The sequence below is a fragment of the Pempheris klunzingeri genome, chromosome 5, assembly GCF_042242105.1.
Source record: "Pempheris klunzingeri isolate RE-2024b chromosome 5, fPemKlu1.hap1, whole genome shotgun sequence".
NCBI classification, from domain to species: domain Eukaryota; kingdom Metazoa; phylum Chordata; class Actinopteri; order Acropomatiformes; family Pempheridae; genus Pempheris; species Pempheris klunzingeri.
In genome coordinates, this window is record NC_092016.1 from 18,576,642 (window position 1) to 18,596,143 (window position 19,502).

At 44.2% G+C, this 19,502-nt stretch overlaps 2 protein-coding genes across 2 annotated transcripts in view; both read right to left on the bottom strand.

Moving 5' to 3' along the window:
* abtb2b (ankyrin repeat and BTB (POZ) domain containing 2b) overlaps positions 1-12,724 on the bottom strand; it is a 43,252-nt gene extending 30,528 nt beyond the window's left edge. Inside the window, exon 1 of the mRNA XM_070830132.1 lies at positions 11,681-12,724. Coding sequence (XP_070686233.1) covers positions 11,681-12,569 — 889 coding nt within the window. The 5' untranslated portion in view covers positions 12,570-12,724. The remainder of the gene's footprint in view (positions 1-11,680) is intronic.
* A 5,206-nt stretch (positions 12,725-17,930) lies between these two features.
* b4galnt4a (beta-1,4-N-acetyl-galactosaminyl transferase 4a) overlaps positions 17,931-19,502 on the bottom strand; it is a 119,552-nt gene continuing 117,980 nt past the window's right edge. The window contains exons 18-20 of the mRNA XM_070831226.1: positions 19,093-19,246; positions 18,680-18,806; positions 17,931-18,045 (exon numbers count right to left, since the gene is read on the bottom strand). Of these exons, the coding sequence (XP_070687327.1) occupies positions 17,931-18,045; positions 18,680-18,806; positions 19,093-19,246 (396 nt within the window). The remainder of the gene's footprint in view (positions 18,046-18,679; positions 18,807-19,092; positions 19,247-19,502) is intronic.

The following is a 19,502-nucleotide window of genomic DNA, read 5'->3' on the forward strand; positions in this document are numbered from 1 at the left end:
TGCCTTCTCCAGCCGTTGTCTCTGAGCTACAGGTCCCCAGGAGCTTGACTCCAACAGCAGCCCTGTGCAGGAAGTTGTTGACTGACCCTCGGCAAGAAAGCTGGCAGGATGCACAGAGAAACAGAGCCTGAGAGGTGAATGAAGGAAAGAGAAAGTTTGGAAGATAGGAGACAGAGTGGTAGCGAGTTTTTCACTGATTCGATTTTCAGACTGCGGTGACACACAAACCAGCCTGCAGACATGCACGCACCCAACACGACAAAGATAGCCCAAACGGAGAGCCAGAGAGTGTTTGACGGAGAGTTGCATGCAGAAATGTACAGGCCAGGGCACGAATAGTACTTGACCTCATTGTGCTAGCCAGCTAAATGCTGACCTCACCACTCTCTAGCTACCAGCATGAGGGTAATTACAGCCTTCAGAGCAGAAGTGCACTAGATTCGAGAACCACTAGGCAGGTTCATAACTTGCTCTATGATATTTTTCTCTCAGCTTGTCAATGTCCCTCAATCTGGCCATTCATCCTCCCTGCTTTTCTTTTTCCACTTTGCTCTGCTCATTGCCTGTATCTCTCAGCACCAAGCCAGCTAGATGCATTAGACCTACTTTTGGCCCCTATGAAATTTTCAATCTCCACATGTTCAACTATTTTAAAATACATTAATCACACTTCTTTTTCACTCCAAGTTGTTAAGTTAACAGCACAGGGTGCCATACCTTGTAAAAGTCTGGAATATTTCAAGTAAAATTGTTATGAAGCCATGGCCTTCCTTTCTCTCTTCTCTATCATCTGTGGTTAGGAATTCATTTGCAGATGCATGCACAGAGACAAACATTAGTCTTTCACTCACTCGTGGTCTTAGAAGCAATACAAAATACTGTGTTTTTGGTTTTGGTAATGGTATTTCAAGACTTGTGTGCGCAACAAACGCAAAAAATAGTGGAACGAAGAATGAAGGGAAGGGGAGAGGCAGGGGATGAGAGAGGGATGGAGCTCTTGGGAGGTTTCCACGGGGTCAGGACAAGAAGAGGGGCCTCCACTAAAGTTTGTCTCTCCCAGCATGGGGCTGGAGATGATGGCCATTCATCCGGCCACGATGAATGTCAGAGATCTGTCTGTTTTCCTTTCTTAGTTTCTCTCTCACACACGCAGCAAGATATCACACAGACATCCTAATGAGGTTAAGAAGCACTCGTTATCACACCTGCATCCCGGGATCAGCACATGTTGATGATTTAAATTCCTTTCCATCTCTGTCTGTTTGCTACTTATCAGTCTGGGTCTCTATCTCAAGTGATTCTTGGTTTTCCATGTGTGTGTGTGTGTGTGTGTGCAAGTGCTGTTCTGTGTGTGTTATCTTTGTCTATTCAAACTGCAGGATAATGCCACAATGTTATCAGAGTCACAGAGACGCATCAGGACATCTCCTCCCTGAGCTTTCACATGTGGGCTTGCCACTCCGTTCCATTGTTCTCCTGACATCAGATGGTCTGTCCTTTGGATCTTGTCTCCAGACCGTCTTTCAAAACAAAGTCTTTTATCATAACAAAATAAGACAAGATTGTTTTTATGAAGCCACCTCGATGAGTAAAAGCTGCTCACACTCCACAGTTTGGCTGGGGCTCAGCTGACTGGCTGGCTGGGTGCTGTAGTATTTACGACTCTCTGACCCCTCAGGCTGACCCTCCCCCATCCCCTCGACCGTCTTAAAACTCCTGACACATCTGCCCCCTTCAACCCCATCATGCAGACACACACCCCTTCCTAGCACCTGACTGGACTGCTGAAAGGTTCCTTCTGTCGGGGACCTCACTGGTAGAGGGTCCCCTGCCAAAAGCACATTATTAACTAAAGACAAAGCATAGAATTGTTAGTGAGCTTGCTTAATGGCAGAAAGGTGTGTTCACTCCAGCGCCACTGCTTCCTCCATCTTGACCTGTGTCAGACTGAATGCTTGGCTGGCTCTTACATTATATATTGAACTACTGTCAGGTTGCCTTTGAGAGCACCTTTACAACTCCTTTTAACAGAAGCACCATAAGGCCAGGGCACCGACACGCAGACACATGTATATACAGTATGAACATTGTATGGACTGTTGCCTAATGTGAAACACATGGATAATAATGAGAATGTTTGTTCAATAGAGCCGAAATTAGTCACACTTGTGTCTACAGGCCATGTGGGTGGAACAAATGTCTAATCCTAACATGTATAATAATCCCATTGGGCTTACTTGGACAGAATCGGGTTTGATGAGATGATGAACATGTTGGCATTGTGAATGTTTTCAGAGGCTTTATTTTGCTCTCTGACGTGCAGAAGAGGGGAGAGCATTGAGGGGTGCTGTGCGCATGCCTGTAGCCATGGTCTGCTTAACTGCTGTCTGACTGACTTCCTCTGCAACTTTCACTCCTCTGCATAGACAGAGACACCCACCAGCACAATGTCACACAAGATACTAATAGTCCAAGACAGACAGGAACAGCACACTGCAGAAATAATGGAAGAATATGGCAGAACAATGTGCTCCTATATTTTGCATCATCTTCACAAGGATTTCACTGTCTGACATAAGTTGAACCAAAGAAAATTCCATCTCTCCAACCAGCTTCAAACAAGGCATCCTTTCATCTGTGTGAAATTCCATCACACACCACTCTATTCCCTCTTCCATCTTCTCCCTCCACGCCTCTAATGCTCAATAGGCAGATTATCTGAACGCTGGAGAGGAAACTTGGCCACCGTTGCTGGAGTGTATTATGCCCAGCACTGTCTGTGACCCTGTGGGGACACACAGATGGCCGACACAACACAGATAGACAGTCAGAGAGATTCAGACAACACGGAGGGACACATCTGATGATGCTGAATAGAGAGATCCCACTAATTCACCAAAAACATTCAAATACAAAGTTCAACACATACTAATGTTGACATGGTCCCACTCATGCATATAGCTGTCTACAGATGTAATCCAAATTAGTGGGAACATACCCAAAGATACATATCCTATCCACGAACACACAGTAACACAAACAAGCCCAAGTTTTCTTAGCATCATCAAGTCAGACACATTTTCCCGCCAGACTCAAACCCAAACATACTCAAAGTTATCAAAGGAAGCGTATAGACATAGTAATTAAGTGTAATAAGGAGCCTTGTAAGTCTGTAGTGGAAATACAGGGCAACCTGATGATGACTGTACCAGCTCTGTCTGTGTCCCCTAAACATTATCTAAACCTCCATATGTTTATGCGCACGTAACTCTTAAATCACAGCATGTGGTAGGGACACACCTCCATTCCACCAAATGTGCTTTGTTACCAACTTTCCCTAATAATACACATCTTCTTATGGTTACCTCTGGGATCCAAAGTGTTTATTTTGGCTCTAGGAAGGAGTCCACATGTGGTGGATGTGCTGTGTAGATCTTATCGACAGAAAGAGACTAAAGGCTACGGCCAAGGGTGTCCTGTCTTGACAGAGTCTGTTTTCCTGTGCCCACATGTGCTCTCCATATGGTCCTGCTCTAAATGTGCCCCTTCCCTTCACTAACCACAAGGGAATTCCAGGAAGCCGTACTGTACATGGTTTTGGTTTAAATGTGCTGTGTGTGCCGCTGTGGCTCTTTTAATCACCATGTTTCTGTGCGGATGACCTTGAACCAACAGGTGATGTTTTTAGGAGATAACACTGGTTGCAAGCTAAAGTTTTGGGAAAATTCAAAAGTAGGCTGGCTTTTGCTGCAGAGAGCAAGCAGAAAAAAGGAGAAGAGGACAGGGTATGGTATAGGAAAATAGGATGAATGAACAAGACAAAGTTCCACAGGCCAGTGCCAGACCCAGAGATTGCAATCAATGTGGGTTGAGAACAACAAGGGTAGAAAGACAAAGATAAAAACTAGCAGTGAAATGGTGGTTGAAGGGGCCTAGTGTGGTGTCTTGGAGGTGGAACAATAGATGACCAAGTTTGATAACAGGAGAAACTTATATCAGAGTGACTTTTAATGACTTCCACCCACAGTGGCTTGGCTATCAGCACAACATGGGGGAGGAGCAATGTATCCTGTGATGAGGGTAAAAAGGGATTCAAACATGCCACTGAGCTTTGATGTTTATGTATGTGTTGTTGCTGACGAAGCTGCAGGCTCAACGCACAAACAAACGCATTCCAGTGTCTGACAGAGAGAGACAAGACAGTTGAGAGTGGTGTGGGTGGTAAGAGGGAGAGGAGGGCCAAGAAAAAGAGACAGAATGAGTATTACCCTTTTTCACTGTAGCAATGAAGACTTATGGAAATACACTGCACCAATTCCGGTCACTGGCAGGCATTTCAAGGAACTAACAAAAAGCAAAAACCCTCTCTTCCTCAGCCTTTCATTTCAAAGAGAGCTGCATCTCCTTGGGTTCAGTCAAACAGGACCTGACATCCCCAGTCTGCACTCATCACCCTGTGATTGAACGCCTGTGTTAACAGTCACTCAGTCAGCCTTCAATCAACTATGCTGACAGCAAAGGCAAACCCAGGACAACACACAAACACAGTCCCTTTCAAAAGCGCAGATAGCATCAGCGTCAGAGGAGAGAGAGGCAGAGACGGGAGAGACAGGAAGATATCAAAAGCAAAGACATGCAGAAGAAATGTCAAAGGCTGTGCTGGTCTACTTATGACTGTGGGGCAAGACGCACATGCACACACTTCAGTTAACCATGATGGGCACTTTGCCAACTGGACCTGGCACGCCCACAAGCTTGTCAAAAGAGCTGATGGGACTTTTCCATTCTCCTTCTTGTTCTGTTTCACTATCTCTCTCTCTCTCTCTCTCTCTATCCAAATTTTCCCTGTGGAAAATTGGCTGGCAGTTTGAGGTGTTGCAGAAACTGTTTCCGAACATCATGCAAGCTGTAATCTATTGCTCAACCTGTAGAAGATGGTCTGTGAGGCTGGTCCTGATTTCACGGTGTGTTGATATATGATATATTAAAGGACTTTTGGATTTAAAACCAAACTAGAAGGCACTCAACGGTGAAGAAGCAGGAATGGAGGTCCTGAACAGAGAGTGTTTGTCCACTTTGTACAATGTTTGCTTGCTCCACCCTCTGTACACTCATAACCTTAGGAGAAATGCAAGTCAGAACGAAACTCATCTTCTTCTCTTTGCCTGCTTCACCTATGCGACATCTTTGTGTGTGTGCGTGTGCAGAGGGCAGTTATCAGTCTACTAACCTAACCATCGACTTTCAAAGTGTGTTTTTAGTACCTTTCTTGCTACTGTTTGGTTGTAAGATTCATGGTTAAATCTTCCTTGTTCTTGATTTTATCTGGTTTATGGTTAATGAGATAATAAAAGTGTGTATATTGCACACAAAAATGAATGTCTGTATTCACATAAGCATGAAAAAGAGAAAGGTGGCCAGCGGAGGAGGGAGTCGTGCGTACAACAGTGTGTCTACAGACGAGTGTGTTTGCTTTTCCAGTGCAATATATCTGAGCTTTGCCGTTCAGGCTTCACACACTGCTGCTCTGACTCTGCTGGACAAAGAGGTCACTGACAGCATCTCAAAAAGCTCCCTCTTTCAGCCCGTTTACAAAAACAACAGTTTATACTTGAAAGGAAAAAAAACATCACTTTCCTAGGTTGGCTAAAGAATATCCAAAAGGAGGCTGTGTCCTTATTTTTTTAATGTGATGGAAATGATCGCAGTCCTTCCTTTGGCGCATACACATGTGTACACACACACACACACACACACACAAACTCTTCCTCAACTGCAGAGATTTGGCTCTGGGCAACCTGGCTACATAGATCCCAATCAGGGAGGATATGTGGGATTGCAGCTTCATCTCTCCCTCAAACTCTCCATCACTCCATGGGTCTATCCAGCCAAGTCAGTATGAGTCCCAACAGATTTCACCAGTGAACACAGCAAGGGGTTATTATATGCAATCCCTGGTCAGACAAATCTGTTTCCACTTAAACTAAACACTCCCTGATCCCCCTCCATGCACTCTCTCCTCACCCCCCACTTCCCAGTCTGTCCATCTGATTTGTTTGTGTATAATTAAATGGTACATCTGAATCACCCACAAAATGGTTCTGTTTCAACTACAGTACCTGGCTTCAGTTTTGCTGGAGCACATGTGCAGAGAAACTGATGCATGGCAGCTACTGCCCATTAGTAATTACAACTTTGATCATTGGCATTGATAATTCAGGATGCAGGAAAACTGATGATATCAGTCGGGTTTTGTGGTTTAATGCAAACTCGAGAGAGTTTACTCTTTGTGAGATCTGTGCAAATGTTTAAAGGCAGGGCGGAACAGATCTGCATTGCCACAGAAACAACCCAATTAAAAGACTGAACGGACTACTGTATATGACTTTTTCTTTGCAAACCATACACTGTAACTCTTAATCAAACCATCTCTGTGTTAAATAACCATGAGAGGGTGGTGTAGCTGCGAGGTTGATAGTCTTTTAATGGCAATAGCAGGTTTTACAATGAGTGACTGCACTTGGTTTATCTCTGGGGGGGGGGAAATAGGACACAGCTACTCTTTTTGTTGTAACAGTAGCTTACTATGGTCTTTTTTTGTATTTGCATTTATATCACAATGACTATATTTTGCGTTGAGTATTAGACTTTGTCAGGACAAATGTTGACACGAATTTTCAATTTTCAATTAAATGTGTCTGTTTCTCTGTCATCCAAATGTCGTGCGAAGAAATCTCTCTATCCTTTTGTCCTCATCCTCACCTCCTCACTCTGTCTAGGCAGTAAAGCTAGATAGCATTTTCTCTTGCACCTCAGTCTCAGTCACACACATTAAACTCAAAGTTGAATCATTATCAGATATGTTACCATCCTACCCTTTTTCCCTTTTTGGCTTGTGTTGCTATAGCTACTGATTATGTGGGCAAGATGGACAAAAAAGGCTTTGGTAACTTGTGGCAGCCAAGGCCAATTTAATCCAAACAAGCATCAGCACTGATTGATCAGTACAGTATTTCCTGTCAATCGTCCTCAAAAACAAACAGCAACAAAACAACAGTGGGCTCCCCAGCTCGGGTCCACGGTTTCAGAAGCTGGTCTTTACAATCTGTCCTTTCAGCTACCAGCAGCACACACAAGTCATTTATATAAGAGCCTACATGAACACCAAGTGTAAATCTTGTCCATGTCCTCTGTGCATCTGTTCATGTTTAAATCCATTTCTCATTTCCACCTACATGTCTATAAAAAGCTTTTAAATGACCGTGATATTGACCTGATCTTTATCATCACTAAATGAAGTGAGTGACTGATTGAGCGGGCAAAAATCACAACATTTCACAGGGAAGTCCTAATTCTTTCATATTTTACTACTAAAGAACACTTGCCAGACTCAAACACAGGTGCACGTGGCAATGCTGTGTCTGAGCCAGACTTGACACGGGGATGAAGTTAATTTCTACTAAACCATTGCTAGCATCCAGTGCACTGCACTAAGCTGCCTGGTCCAAGGTTCCAGCCATCTTCCAGCCAGTCTTCCTGTTTCCCTCATTAGCTACTGCAGCTGCAACCCCAACCCAATGTGCAGGACACATTCCCTTGAGAACTCTAGCCAGGACTTTGTGGTAATGCATGTGACACACTGGCTGCACATTTTCCAATTTAAACAAGCCAAAGAAGCTCAATACCAATCTGAACTCTAATGTTCTTTCTGGATAGAATAAAATCTCAACCACTGCTCTCCAAGAATGTGATTAGAAAGAATAAATCAAGATGCAGAGGCTTGAATGCTTTCAAGTTTGCTGTCACTATTTCTGTTCGTCTATTTATGTCTATTGCCCTTTCTCCCCTGAGTATCTGTCATCCCCATCTTTCTTTGCTTCCTCCCTATCAGTGCTTTACTGTAAACAGTGTTAAGAAGCCTGACTCATGCTGCTGTAATGTAATAGGAGGAGGAGCGTGGCAAGAAATCATGATGATGACTGTGAAGTTTCAAAGAAGCGAGTAAAGAGCAAGTAAAGCCGGGCTACACACAGGGGACGATACAATCTGTTCAGAAGGTTATTTGACTTTGATTGTTTTTAATGTCACAAACTAAATGTCCTGCCTCTCGTGAAATCAGCGGGGGATTCCTGAATCTGTGTCATTGATTTTGTAACAGCCCCACAAATGCTTTGTGGTGTCATATCTGTGAAAGCATTACTCACGGCTTTCCAAGAATAGGCTATACCCACACAACTACATTTAAGCACCCACAGATGAGCACATTGAAACACATGTGCACACCAGCACTCTAATGGGTCAGTGTTTTTACAGCTGGGACCAGACAAGCCAGTGCAAACAGTGACATGGACCATCAGTGTGTGTGTCTGTGTATGCTTGTGTAGCCCGGGGTGGTGCATGGATAACACTCTCACACACTCACACACAAACATAAATTGTGGTGTTTTGTGAAGGATTAACCCTTATTATCCACTAAAGCCATATGACTTATGGTCTTAGCACCACACTGACCTCCTAACAGCGTTCACAAGGTTAACCTAAATTCATTTGCAAAGTTATCCAGGCCAAATACAGGATTGCTGTTAGTGCCTGGGCATATTTGTAGCATGCCTAACACGCATGCATCACACAAAGATGAACTTAAGTCTATTTCAGCATAATATTTATGTCCTGATGTGTCTTCCAAAAGTGTATTTGATCCTGCTCCAGATTTGTGGAGCAGGGAGTGTATTTTAAGAGTGCTGGTTTCCCCATCTGTGTGACCACAGTGCTGGGCCGCTCTCCCTGCATCTTTCTGCCCACTGTTCCCACGCCTCTTTCTGGGCTAAATACATATTTAGGGAAATACTGAGCAGCAAATCATATGCCCTGTGCTCTCAGTGCACCCTAAACCCATTACTCACGGGCTTTTTTACAACCTTTATAGAGAGCTGGAGCAGAGAAACTGAATTTTGCCTTTTGTTAGTACTGGACCAAATCAAAGTTTATTTATCAAGGTAAATCATGCACCCATGCATGAATGCTCTCTTTCAGATAGTCCCTGCTTCAGATTCATAAAGTTGTACAGATTCAAGCCATAGAGCAGCCGTTTACAACCACTATCTTCCAATGCAAAGCTAAAAATGGAGCTATTGAGACCTAACAGCCTTGCTTAAGCTCAGTCACTAGTTGCATTGAATTACTGCTTCAGCAGATAACTGGGGAACAAATTGAACAACATTACGAAAACTCAAATGAGGCTGTACTTGGAAAACTGCTCCGAGAGTTTAACAGACATCTGCGTGCCAGTTATAAAGATCAATCATTTCATAGCCACTTCCACTGTCCATTAGTAACGCTACTACTCTGCACTTTAAAATGCCCCACAGCACTATCAATACAAATTATACCAGGAAGAGCTCTCTTGTGCTATTTCCTTGTGGGGAGAAATGAATGACAAATGGATTCTTCTGTATAGCAGCACTGTGTAGTGAGCTGAACCAGTGCTGTGGAGCCATTTGAACACATGCAAAGCCAACTAAATAGGTTTCAGGGCATGTGTGCATGTCTGTGTGTGCGCAGAAGTGCTCGTGCGAGTGTGTGCATGCGTAATGAATAAGATCCTGGCACATCACAACCGGGTTCCTCTAATGCACTCCCTGTAGACCAGAGGAATTATACAGATAAAGATGAAGTGGACGTGAACGCAATGGCAAAGAAAAAAAAGAGAGAGCTAAGAGTGAGAGTGAGCAAGAGAGGGCAGGAGGAGAGGAGGGAGGGAGGGAGGGAGTTTTCAGAATTGTTATTGGAGCCGTAGAAGTCATTTCTGACTTAAAGAGTTCCAGATGTGGGCCAGCCCCTGAGAAAGAGAAAGAGTCAGAGAGACGGAGAGAAATCAAGAGGGAGGGAGGAGTATTTATCAGACTGTGCCTTTCCATATGATCAGTGGCTGGTTCATATTATCCGATTTGGGAGCGGAAAGTGCATCTTTGCTTTTGTGTACACTGATGGTTGTGGTTGTGGTTGTGGTGGTGGTGGGGGCTTCAGCTGCATGGAGGGGGGGGGGGGTTAGGGTGTGGGGTGTCAGGTGGTAAGGTGGCAGAGGGGTATGTGGCTTGCACAGCCCGGTCTTGGGCCTATAAAAAGCTAGGGTGGTCAGAATAATGGTCTGTTGTTATTACACACACACACACACACACACACACACACTGGCCTTTCTCAAAACCAATGACTGAACTCACCAAAATAGGCCAGTCGAAACCCAACCAAAAGACATCTGGTTAAATACTGGGACAAAATCTGCTTTTTAACTTATTTTGTAATGACATAGCTTTAACTCAAGCATATGGCCACATAACACTCGCAGGCTGAAATGTTGTGCATATTATGGTGAAGCCGGTATAAGCTGAACTGAATTTGAAATGTCAGGTAACAGTGAATGAGTGTGTGCCCACATGTGTGAGAGTGCTGTGTGTTAAGTGCCAACTGATCCCAGGCCTGAGGGAGGTTGGCAGTGTTACAGCATTAACCTCTTCTTCACACGCACTCCGAGCTTGCGTAGAAAGGTGCTTCTGCATGATAACATACTAACTTAGATCAATAGAGAGCAGGCAGCTCTGTAGTAATGGCTATCACCAGTTATTTTCTCCCTCCCACTCTCTATGTTGCGTATGCACATGGATGTGTATGACCAGTTTCCCCAGCATTTGTTTTCACTCCCTCTGCGTTGGGCTAAGCTGCACGATCACACAACAAAAGGCTATTGTCCTGCAGTAAGAAGCTCTGCTCCAGGGAGCTGGTAGTGGGCCACAAACAAAGGCTGGCTACATTGTCCCAACACAAGCTCATGAATCAACTCAACACTGGGCTGCCAAGACAGCCACAGAAAAAAGGCGCTATAAGTCTAGTAGGGTTTGACAAAAGAGGGAACAGAAAGAGAGTTTATTGAGGAGGGATGTAAGGGTGGAGGACACAAATGAACAGGGAGCAGGATGCACAGCTGGAGCTGGGAGAGAGAGAGAGAGAGAGAGGAGGAAGAGTGATGCAAGATATGTGGAGATGGTGTTGGGTGAAAGGGATCTGTCCAACGGGAGGAGAGGGGGAGAGCTGGATGAGGAAATGGAAGAAGGGGAGTATTTGAAAGGAGTGCAGCCAACACAGCAGGAGGATGAGAGGTGAAGTCAGCATTAACAGAGAGCTGTGTCAACAGACAAGCCTCCTGCCTGTGCTCTGAAGGCTCTCTGCACCCTAAATCAAAACAGCAGACTAGGAGTGACGTGTGAGGAATCAATCCTGCAACTGACTGATAAGAGTGAAGCAGTTAAAATCAAATGTGGCTGGTTGTTAAACACAGAACCCAGCAGTCATTACTCGTTGTCCGGCTATGGTCAGAGGGAAAAGACTTCCTTTGTTCGTGTCAGATGCCTCTGCACTGTTATTTTCCTATTCTGACAGGTCAAATTAGCAAAGAATCCATCAAACGCTCACATACAAAGAGCTGCCATTGTACCCAGCAGCAGGCCACAGTTCACCTTTTCCACACTGAGGGAGTGGAAAGTGGTGACCAGCACTCTGAAAAGGAGAGTGGGTGACAGAAAAAAAAAGTTTTGACATCCATCACCACACAGCAGAAAACCCACTTACAATCTACCCACATTTTGTTGACTTAAGTTGACTGTAAAAATAGTTTAAATATATTCACCATTGGCGTTCTTCCCGCAGATCAGGTGCTCATAGTGCTGCAGGACTCCCCACAGCTCTGCATCATTGTTCACCACCCCCTCCAGGGCCTCTGCACTCACTGGGTTTGCTGACCCCCAATCCGGCCCTGAGTGACCCCTCTCGGCCATCAGCACCCGGACTCCTATCTCTTCCACCAGTGCCTCCATGCATGCGGTCAGGCATATGGCTGCGTACTCGTGGATGCGCACGGAGATGCGGGTATCCACCATCCAGCGGAAGAAGCGTCCCACGGAGAAGGAGAGGCCGCAGCGGGCGGACTTGCCCTTCCTCAGCAGCTCCCCGGCGCTCATACTGTACATGGAGATGGCTTTGACCGTAGCGGAGACGCAGTGGTCGGCCAGGGACCAGCTGAGCACCAGCCTCATGGCGCTCTGCACCTCGAAGCGCGTGCAGCGGCAGTGCATGACGCTGAGCCGCTGAGCCTCTCTGGAGATGCGGATCAGAGCCCTGCGGAGGAGAGCTGACAGCCGCCTCACGGCCTCCGGAGAAAACTCAGGTGTGGGTCCCCGTTTGCTGCTCCCACTTTCGGCCACTTTGCGCAGTATCTTGGCCACCTCCTCTTCGATCCAGGGGAACTCCTCCAGCTCAGGTAAGCGGGGGCACTTGGAGAAGATGTCCTCGGGGTCTTCGGGGAGGACAGTGTTGACCGTGTCCCAGCTGTTGTTCCTGCTGTTCATGGAGCCGGAGTAGTACCACCAGTTGCCCCGGTGAGGGGCCGTCATGAAGGCCTGGGAGTTTGACTTGGAGGAGGACAGGCTGAGGGATTTGCAGGAGTCCCCCGCCCCGTAGCCGGAGTCCAGCGTCAGGTCCTCCAGGGTTTTCATGTGGACATTGCTCAAACCAGCCATTATTGTGAAACGGCGCGTTCAGGGATGCTTGGGAAGAGCCGTTTACCTGGAGGTCAGTCGAGCAGCAGTCGAAACTCCCCGCCGAGCTGGATGAACTGGTTACACAGCGCAACACTTGTCAGACATGCTGCTTCCCAGAGTTCAGTGCAGGACGGAGAAACAACGGGCAGATACAGTCCTACTAGACAGGTGATGTTTCCACCAAAACCACTCTATATTGTTGTTATCAAACGGGACAGCAAGAGAAGTTGAAGTCGCACCTTTCCCCGGGCAGCGCGAGGGGTTTAAACTTTCCTCCAGTATCCGCACTCACTCACTTTAAAACACGACAAAATGTCTCCCCGCTCTCCAAATACACAGCCAGACACACCCGAGGTCATTTATCGCAACATGTCCCGCCTGGTCGCCCTGCAGACACAAACTGCTTCGTTTCCGCAGAAGAGCGTGAAAAGGTCCCAGTTTACCTCATCTCTCTCCCGTCCCGGTGACTGGTGAGGAGCTCTGTGTGTGTGTGTGTGTGTGTGTGAGACGGACGTGTGAGGGGCAGGACCGCCGCTGAATGACAACACGGAAGCGGGTCGAGCACCAATCAGGAGAGGGCCGACTTCTGCGGCAGCCAATCAGCACCCGCTCCAACTTTTTCCCGAGGTAGGGAGAATAAGTAAACTTTGTTTTGCCTCAAATGAGCATCAAACAAATTCCCTTAACATGTGTGACCTACTTATGGCTGTATTTGCTTTCATGCTCCTGTCACATACTTTTTCGCACATTCATGTCCACTCATTACTTCATCTGTTTTCCACTTGTGTTTACAGTCTTTAAATGTTTCTTATTATCATTTTAGCAGAGATAGATAGATAGATAGATAGATAGATAGATAGATAGATAGATAGATAGATAGATAGATAGATAGATAGATAGATAGATAGATAGATAGATACATAGATAGATACATAGATAGATACATAGATAGATGGATGGCTGGTCTGATGGTCTGATGGCTCCAGGTACAAGGGACCCTCTGATGATATACCTGATATGTATAGATGTACTTCACATCGTCACATTTCACCAACTAATCCATGACAGATTAAACTGTGATTAAACGTAAAAAAAAAAAGTGGTTATGTGTTCAATTAGTTATTATATTAATAACTAATTATTATATTAATAACTAATGGAGAGTGACGGACTTCTTCTGGTTAGTTACCTGGAACCAAAGTGCACACCAAGCCAAGACTTCAGTTTTCTCCTCATGTTGACACTTGGGAACTTGGCTTGCTGCCTACACATTGGTTAATCTCTCACCTGCAGTCTGGAATAGAAACTGAATCTGTAAAGCCCTCGGTAATGGTGTAAGAGGTGGGGTAGCGTTTACTCTGCTTTGAGGAGGCTTAAGGTTTTTACTGAAAGTACATTTTAAAAGCTTACCAAGAATTGAATGGAAGACAGAAGTGTTGCAATAGCAATTTTTGCTTGGTTTTTTTCTTTTGTTTATTTATTTTTTCATATCCATTTTTACATTTTGGACTAAGAAACAGGGCACTGGCTTCTATGGTTTGTGCCCAGTCCACTACTTTGTGCTCATTTGGTGCCAGTTCAGCAAGGATAAAGTCAAAAAAGTGGCAGCTCTTGCTTTCAAAACACAGTCAGTGCAAATCCTCTTAAGAAACCTCAGTTGTGGATCGTCGTGTGGCCCTGTTTGTTGTTCCTGGTTAGGTGCTGTAACATGCTTGAGGTAAAATAAAGCAAACATGTTGAAGAGGCCTGTGACTACCTGCTTCTCATCACTCTGCACTCACATAGGCAGGTAGGGTGTGTCTCCACTGGGACAGAGTCCAACACTATTACATAATGGGTTTAGGGGCAGAACACTCACCCTGCATGCCTGCAGGACTGCAACACTTTGTGAAAGCGGCTGTAATGGATATTTTCTTGAACATATACAATCTTTATAGAACGTGTTATGTGTATTGAAAGTGGAAAAAGTGACTCAAACACATACACACTCGCATGTTATGGTCTGTGAATCACTCAGTCAGGGGAACTGACTGAGTGATTCAATGAGGGAGTCAATCTTTGAGTCCAGTTAACTTCCCCAGTTTTACTCAAAGTAACAGCTTTTAACTCTAAATGACATCGGGAGACACACAGGGAGTAGAGGAGATCACAGGAGGTTAGCGCTTGCCTCATCCAGACCTCATGTAGCTGTGGTGTGGACAGCGCTTACCTCACGGCCTCTCTGTGTGCGTACATGCACAGGGCAGACGTCAAGCCAACCCGCCACCCAGAGCAAAGCGGCACACGGGGGGGATCAACAACTCAAAACCAAAAAAAACTCTGCAAGTGATTAAATGCAGCCCTGAAAACATGTGAGCTCTGCTGGAGTTCAAAATGTTTCATAATGTTTGCTTTTCTCTCTGCATTGGTCATAAAACAGAATGTGATATTAGATCAATTTAGCTCAGAATTGGTAAGTGGATAGTGATGTCAGTCTCAGAGAAGAAAAACAGAGTGGGGGTTTAACATGATATCATATTTATGTGTGTGTTTATAGCTAGTAATAAAAGTGCAGCAGAGCATGAACATTTTGAATCTAACTGAAGATATCTGTTTAAAAAAAAAGCATCTCAAGAAATAGATTTGACAGGTCAACTGGAGGTCCTGTGCCGCGCTCACCCCTTTTAGGCTGGAGAGTGAATTTTATGGATTTGCTTGTGTGTAAATCCATTGAGCTTGATACAATCTGTTGCTGAGACAATAAAACTGCTTTAGCATCACGTTACAGACACGCTAAAAATGAAATGGGTGAATAGTTTGCTGAAAGGAAGTGAGACTAGACACTGTGTGTGTGTGTGTGGGAGGGGGATTTTGAAGAAATTATGTTTTCCTCCCACAAAAAATCAACCCACCTCTGCTCAAAATATGTACTCATTTGTTTCATTTTGAAGCCACCCAACTACTGTACCTCTGCAGGTGGGTATATGTGGGTGGAGCACCACCATGTGGTCACATAGGGAATAGAGCTTTCTTTAAAATACTTCTACTACACCGTTTGTTGAAACTGATATTTTGACAAATGTCTTACAAAGAGACAAAAAATAAACAAAATAAATGAAAAAAAAAAAAGCATCAGAAAAATTAACTGGACGTAAGCATAAAATTTTATTTGCAAAAACCAACAAATGAAAATAAAAGTACAATACATTCTTAAAACCTTTTCTCTACAAAACAATTTCACAGAAATTACCTTGGAATGTATATTCCTATTTTTCATTTTTATGTTTATATATATATAGTCTTATATTTAATGTGTTTCTTTTGTTCTTTAAATAATCCCATGTCAGTGTTAAATGACGTACAGTATAGACCTTTTTTCCTGTAGAGGCAAAGAAAGGGTCTTGGAGGGCACAATCATGTAGTCAATAACAGATCATTAACTCTCATCCATTTATGTCCAGCCTTGAGCCCTCCAGCCACTCCCCATCAATATCAAGTACCATGTTGCATAAACAGAGGCATTAGGAGCCCGGCCTCCAGCCAAACTAATGGGAGCAGGTGGGGTCCTGCTGGACTGCAGCTGCCAGTGAGTCTCCATCACCCCTCCTGATTTCACTCAGTAGTCATTAGTACCATCTCTATCTATCTCACCAATGGGGCAACTGGCTTGGAAAGACCACTACTTCTGCTTCTAAGGTAATATAACAAACACACTGACACATCTGTAATCCATTGAAGTGAACCATATGTCCTTCTTTTACAGAGTATCTGAATTTACAGTGACATTACAGCCTGCTGATAAATAACTGTGTATTTCTATCTGTCCCTGCCCTCTTCTGTCGTTAGAGTAGTTAAAAAACTGCCTGCAGCCAAACCCTGATAAAGGCACACATTTGTGAAACAGCCATGCCTTGCCACATCGTGTCCGACACATGAACTGGTCTCCCTTCTGTTGGAGCTTTGCGCAAGCTTAAAAGAGGAGTGTCGATGTTTTCAATAGCTAAGCATTTCCCGTCTCTGTGGTATTTTAATATGAGAGATAGAGATTTAATCCCTCGAATCCAATATTTGAAATGCAATGCTGAGCTCAGGAAATGCTTTTAAGAAAAGATGTGTGACAACGTTAAATCAAAAGCTGTCGTTGACCTCTGCTTCCCTCCTGTTATCAGTTTTATGTTCCAGTTGACTATGAGGTTAGAGATCTGGAGGAAATGAAGAATACGTCAGTAGAGTTCAAAGGTGTAAACTGTTTCAGTGTTTTAGAACAGAAAACAATTGCAACCCAAATGTTAGTGCATTCAAACTCAGTCAGGAGAAATTAAAACCCTTTTTAAATAACTAACAGCAGGACTGCTTCAGTTAATTAAACAAAATGAATCCAGTCATAACCGATAATATGGATGTAGTAGGTAAAACTGATAGTACGAAACAGCAGTAGTGCTAAAGATAATGTTTCAACGGACACAAATTAGCATGGCATTGAAATGAAAAGAGGCAGAAATGAGTTGTAGAGAAAAGAGATACAGAGGGAGAGAGAGGGACAGAAAGAGACATAAAGACGATGTATCCGTCAGTTTCTGTTTTGTGATTCAAAAACTTTGTTTGTTTCACAATATCAGGTATCAGGAGAACTTCAGCACCTCGGTCATACTGGTTAATGATATCCAACAGGTAGTAGTTGATGTGTTTAGAAATACTGCTTACCAAAGACAGAGTTCCTCTACTGGAGCTACGCCACCATGTCTGAATTTATCTGAATAACATGTTGACACACATTCTATTAGGCTCCCACGTGAGAGCGTGTTAGAAAAAAAGATCTTAGGTTGTCTTCACATCTCCTGGTTAGAAAAAAGGTGCTTCCTGTCACCATAAGCACACACAAGCAGCAACACCCACGTACACTTATATATATATATACATACCAGGCATACGCGCACACACACGCACACGCACACACACGCACACGAGCGCGCGCACACACACACACACACACACACGCACGCACGCACGCACACAAAAACAGCTGCTTTCCAGTCTTTCTCAAAACATTGCACCAAAAAAAGGACAGAGAGAAGGAGAACAAAAATAACTCTCTTCTCTCTGTACAGTAGTTCAGTCAGTGAGGCAAAGTGATGACTCAGGTCCATCTGCCTAAACGGCTCGCTTGCAGAGTTCAGATTTGGACTCCGTTTCCTCATACAGACAAGCATACAAGAGGGGCCGATGGCGAAACTGAGGCGTCCCTAAACGGAGCCGGTTTCAAAAAAGGCAGAGTTCAGGCAGTGAGCGAGCTCCTACAGGTCTCTCTCACACACAGTGGATCTGCAGGGAGGCTCAGAATCCTCCGACCAGCAGGGAGCGTTATCCCTTAGGGGTTTTCTTGTTTTGGGCGTTCCACATGCCACGTTTAGAGTGGTAGTAGTGAAAGAAGTTCCTCAAGCGCAGTCTCTCTACCTCCAAACCATTCTGCAGTACCCTATAGGGGGAGAAACATGGGGTTAAACCAGCGTTTTTGTCATAATGTTGAATTACGAGCAAATCAATGGGATCTTTTCATCCAACAGAATATATTGGGTCAACAATCATTGCATCAAAATATTCAAGAACAGTGACTGTGGCCAAGCTTCTTTTTCATTTAATTAAAGTGTCACCGAACTTGCATATGGGAGGTACTTTATCAAGACACACAGATAGTTTTGGTTTCATTTGCTCAGGAAAATGGATAATTCATATATTCATTTTCCATATTTCTGTCTCAACCATAATACAACTGTGATTAAATGACTTTTGCTTAAAAAACACACTAATCACTTTCAATATCATGGGTACAAAAAATGAAATTATATTCATCCCTTTTATTATGGGGTGAAGGCAGAGGTATATCCAGCACAAATTAAACCAAGACCATCTGCATGGGCCAATCATTGAAGATGTAAATGAGAAAATAAACCAAAACAAAATCTGTTTAAACGCATTAACCATTACAAAGCATATAATTTCCAAATACAACTGAGCAAGTTGCTGTAGAGTTGAGTCAACATCTCTCTGACACAGCCTCAACAAACATGAACTCATTGGAGGGTTATTGTGTTGACTTGTTGCTGGGTCACCTGTCCAGCAGCTCCCAGTCCTCTCCACCCCAGCGGTCTTTGAATTCCTCTGTGTTCATCCCTCCAATCTTGTCAAAGTCAGACTTGTAGATTCCAAACAGGCCGAAGCCATTTACCTCCCAGTAACCTGTGGAAAGAGCAAAAAGAAACTTAAAAAGGAACAACTGGTCCTCTTGCATGCGATTGCATCAACGGTGATTATGATAAAACCTGAAAGCCTGATGCCTAGTATGTGCTTCTGTTGCAAGTGCGTCTATTATGCATGTAAAAACCTGTATTGTGAATTCAAAGTTGCTGGCTGTAACTGGGGAGTGAGCCTGAGTGACAAGTCAAACTAAAAACTTGAAAACTATGTTAATACGTGAGTGTGATTATTTCTGCATGAGCACAGATGAGTGTCTGCCTGCGTGTACCATCAGGCTCCTGTGGCGAGCTGCCGCAGCCGAGTCTCATGACGATGGGAGCAAAAGCAAGGCGTCCCTCCACACAGTGCTTCCTGATGCTTTCCAAGATGTTGAGAGGGAAGTGGATGTGCAGATCACACAGGAACACGATGCTGTGACTATCCTGCAAAAGGAAACGCATTTACATCAAACAAACATCACGCGTTAATTGACAAAACTTTTTTTTAATAATCTCTAAATCTTTCCCACATCTCGCAAAAATAAAAATGTGTGTGATTGAGCCCGTTTTGAAGATTCTGTGCATGAGGTGGTGCAAATTTGTGTGTACGTCAGTGAATGTTCGCACGCGCCTCATATAGGATTTTAGGATTAAAGAAAGTGGAGAAGCTCAGCATCCGTGGCTCGTCTTCACTTCAACA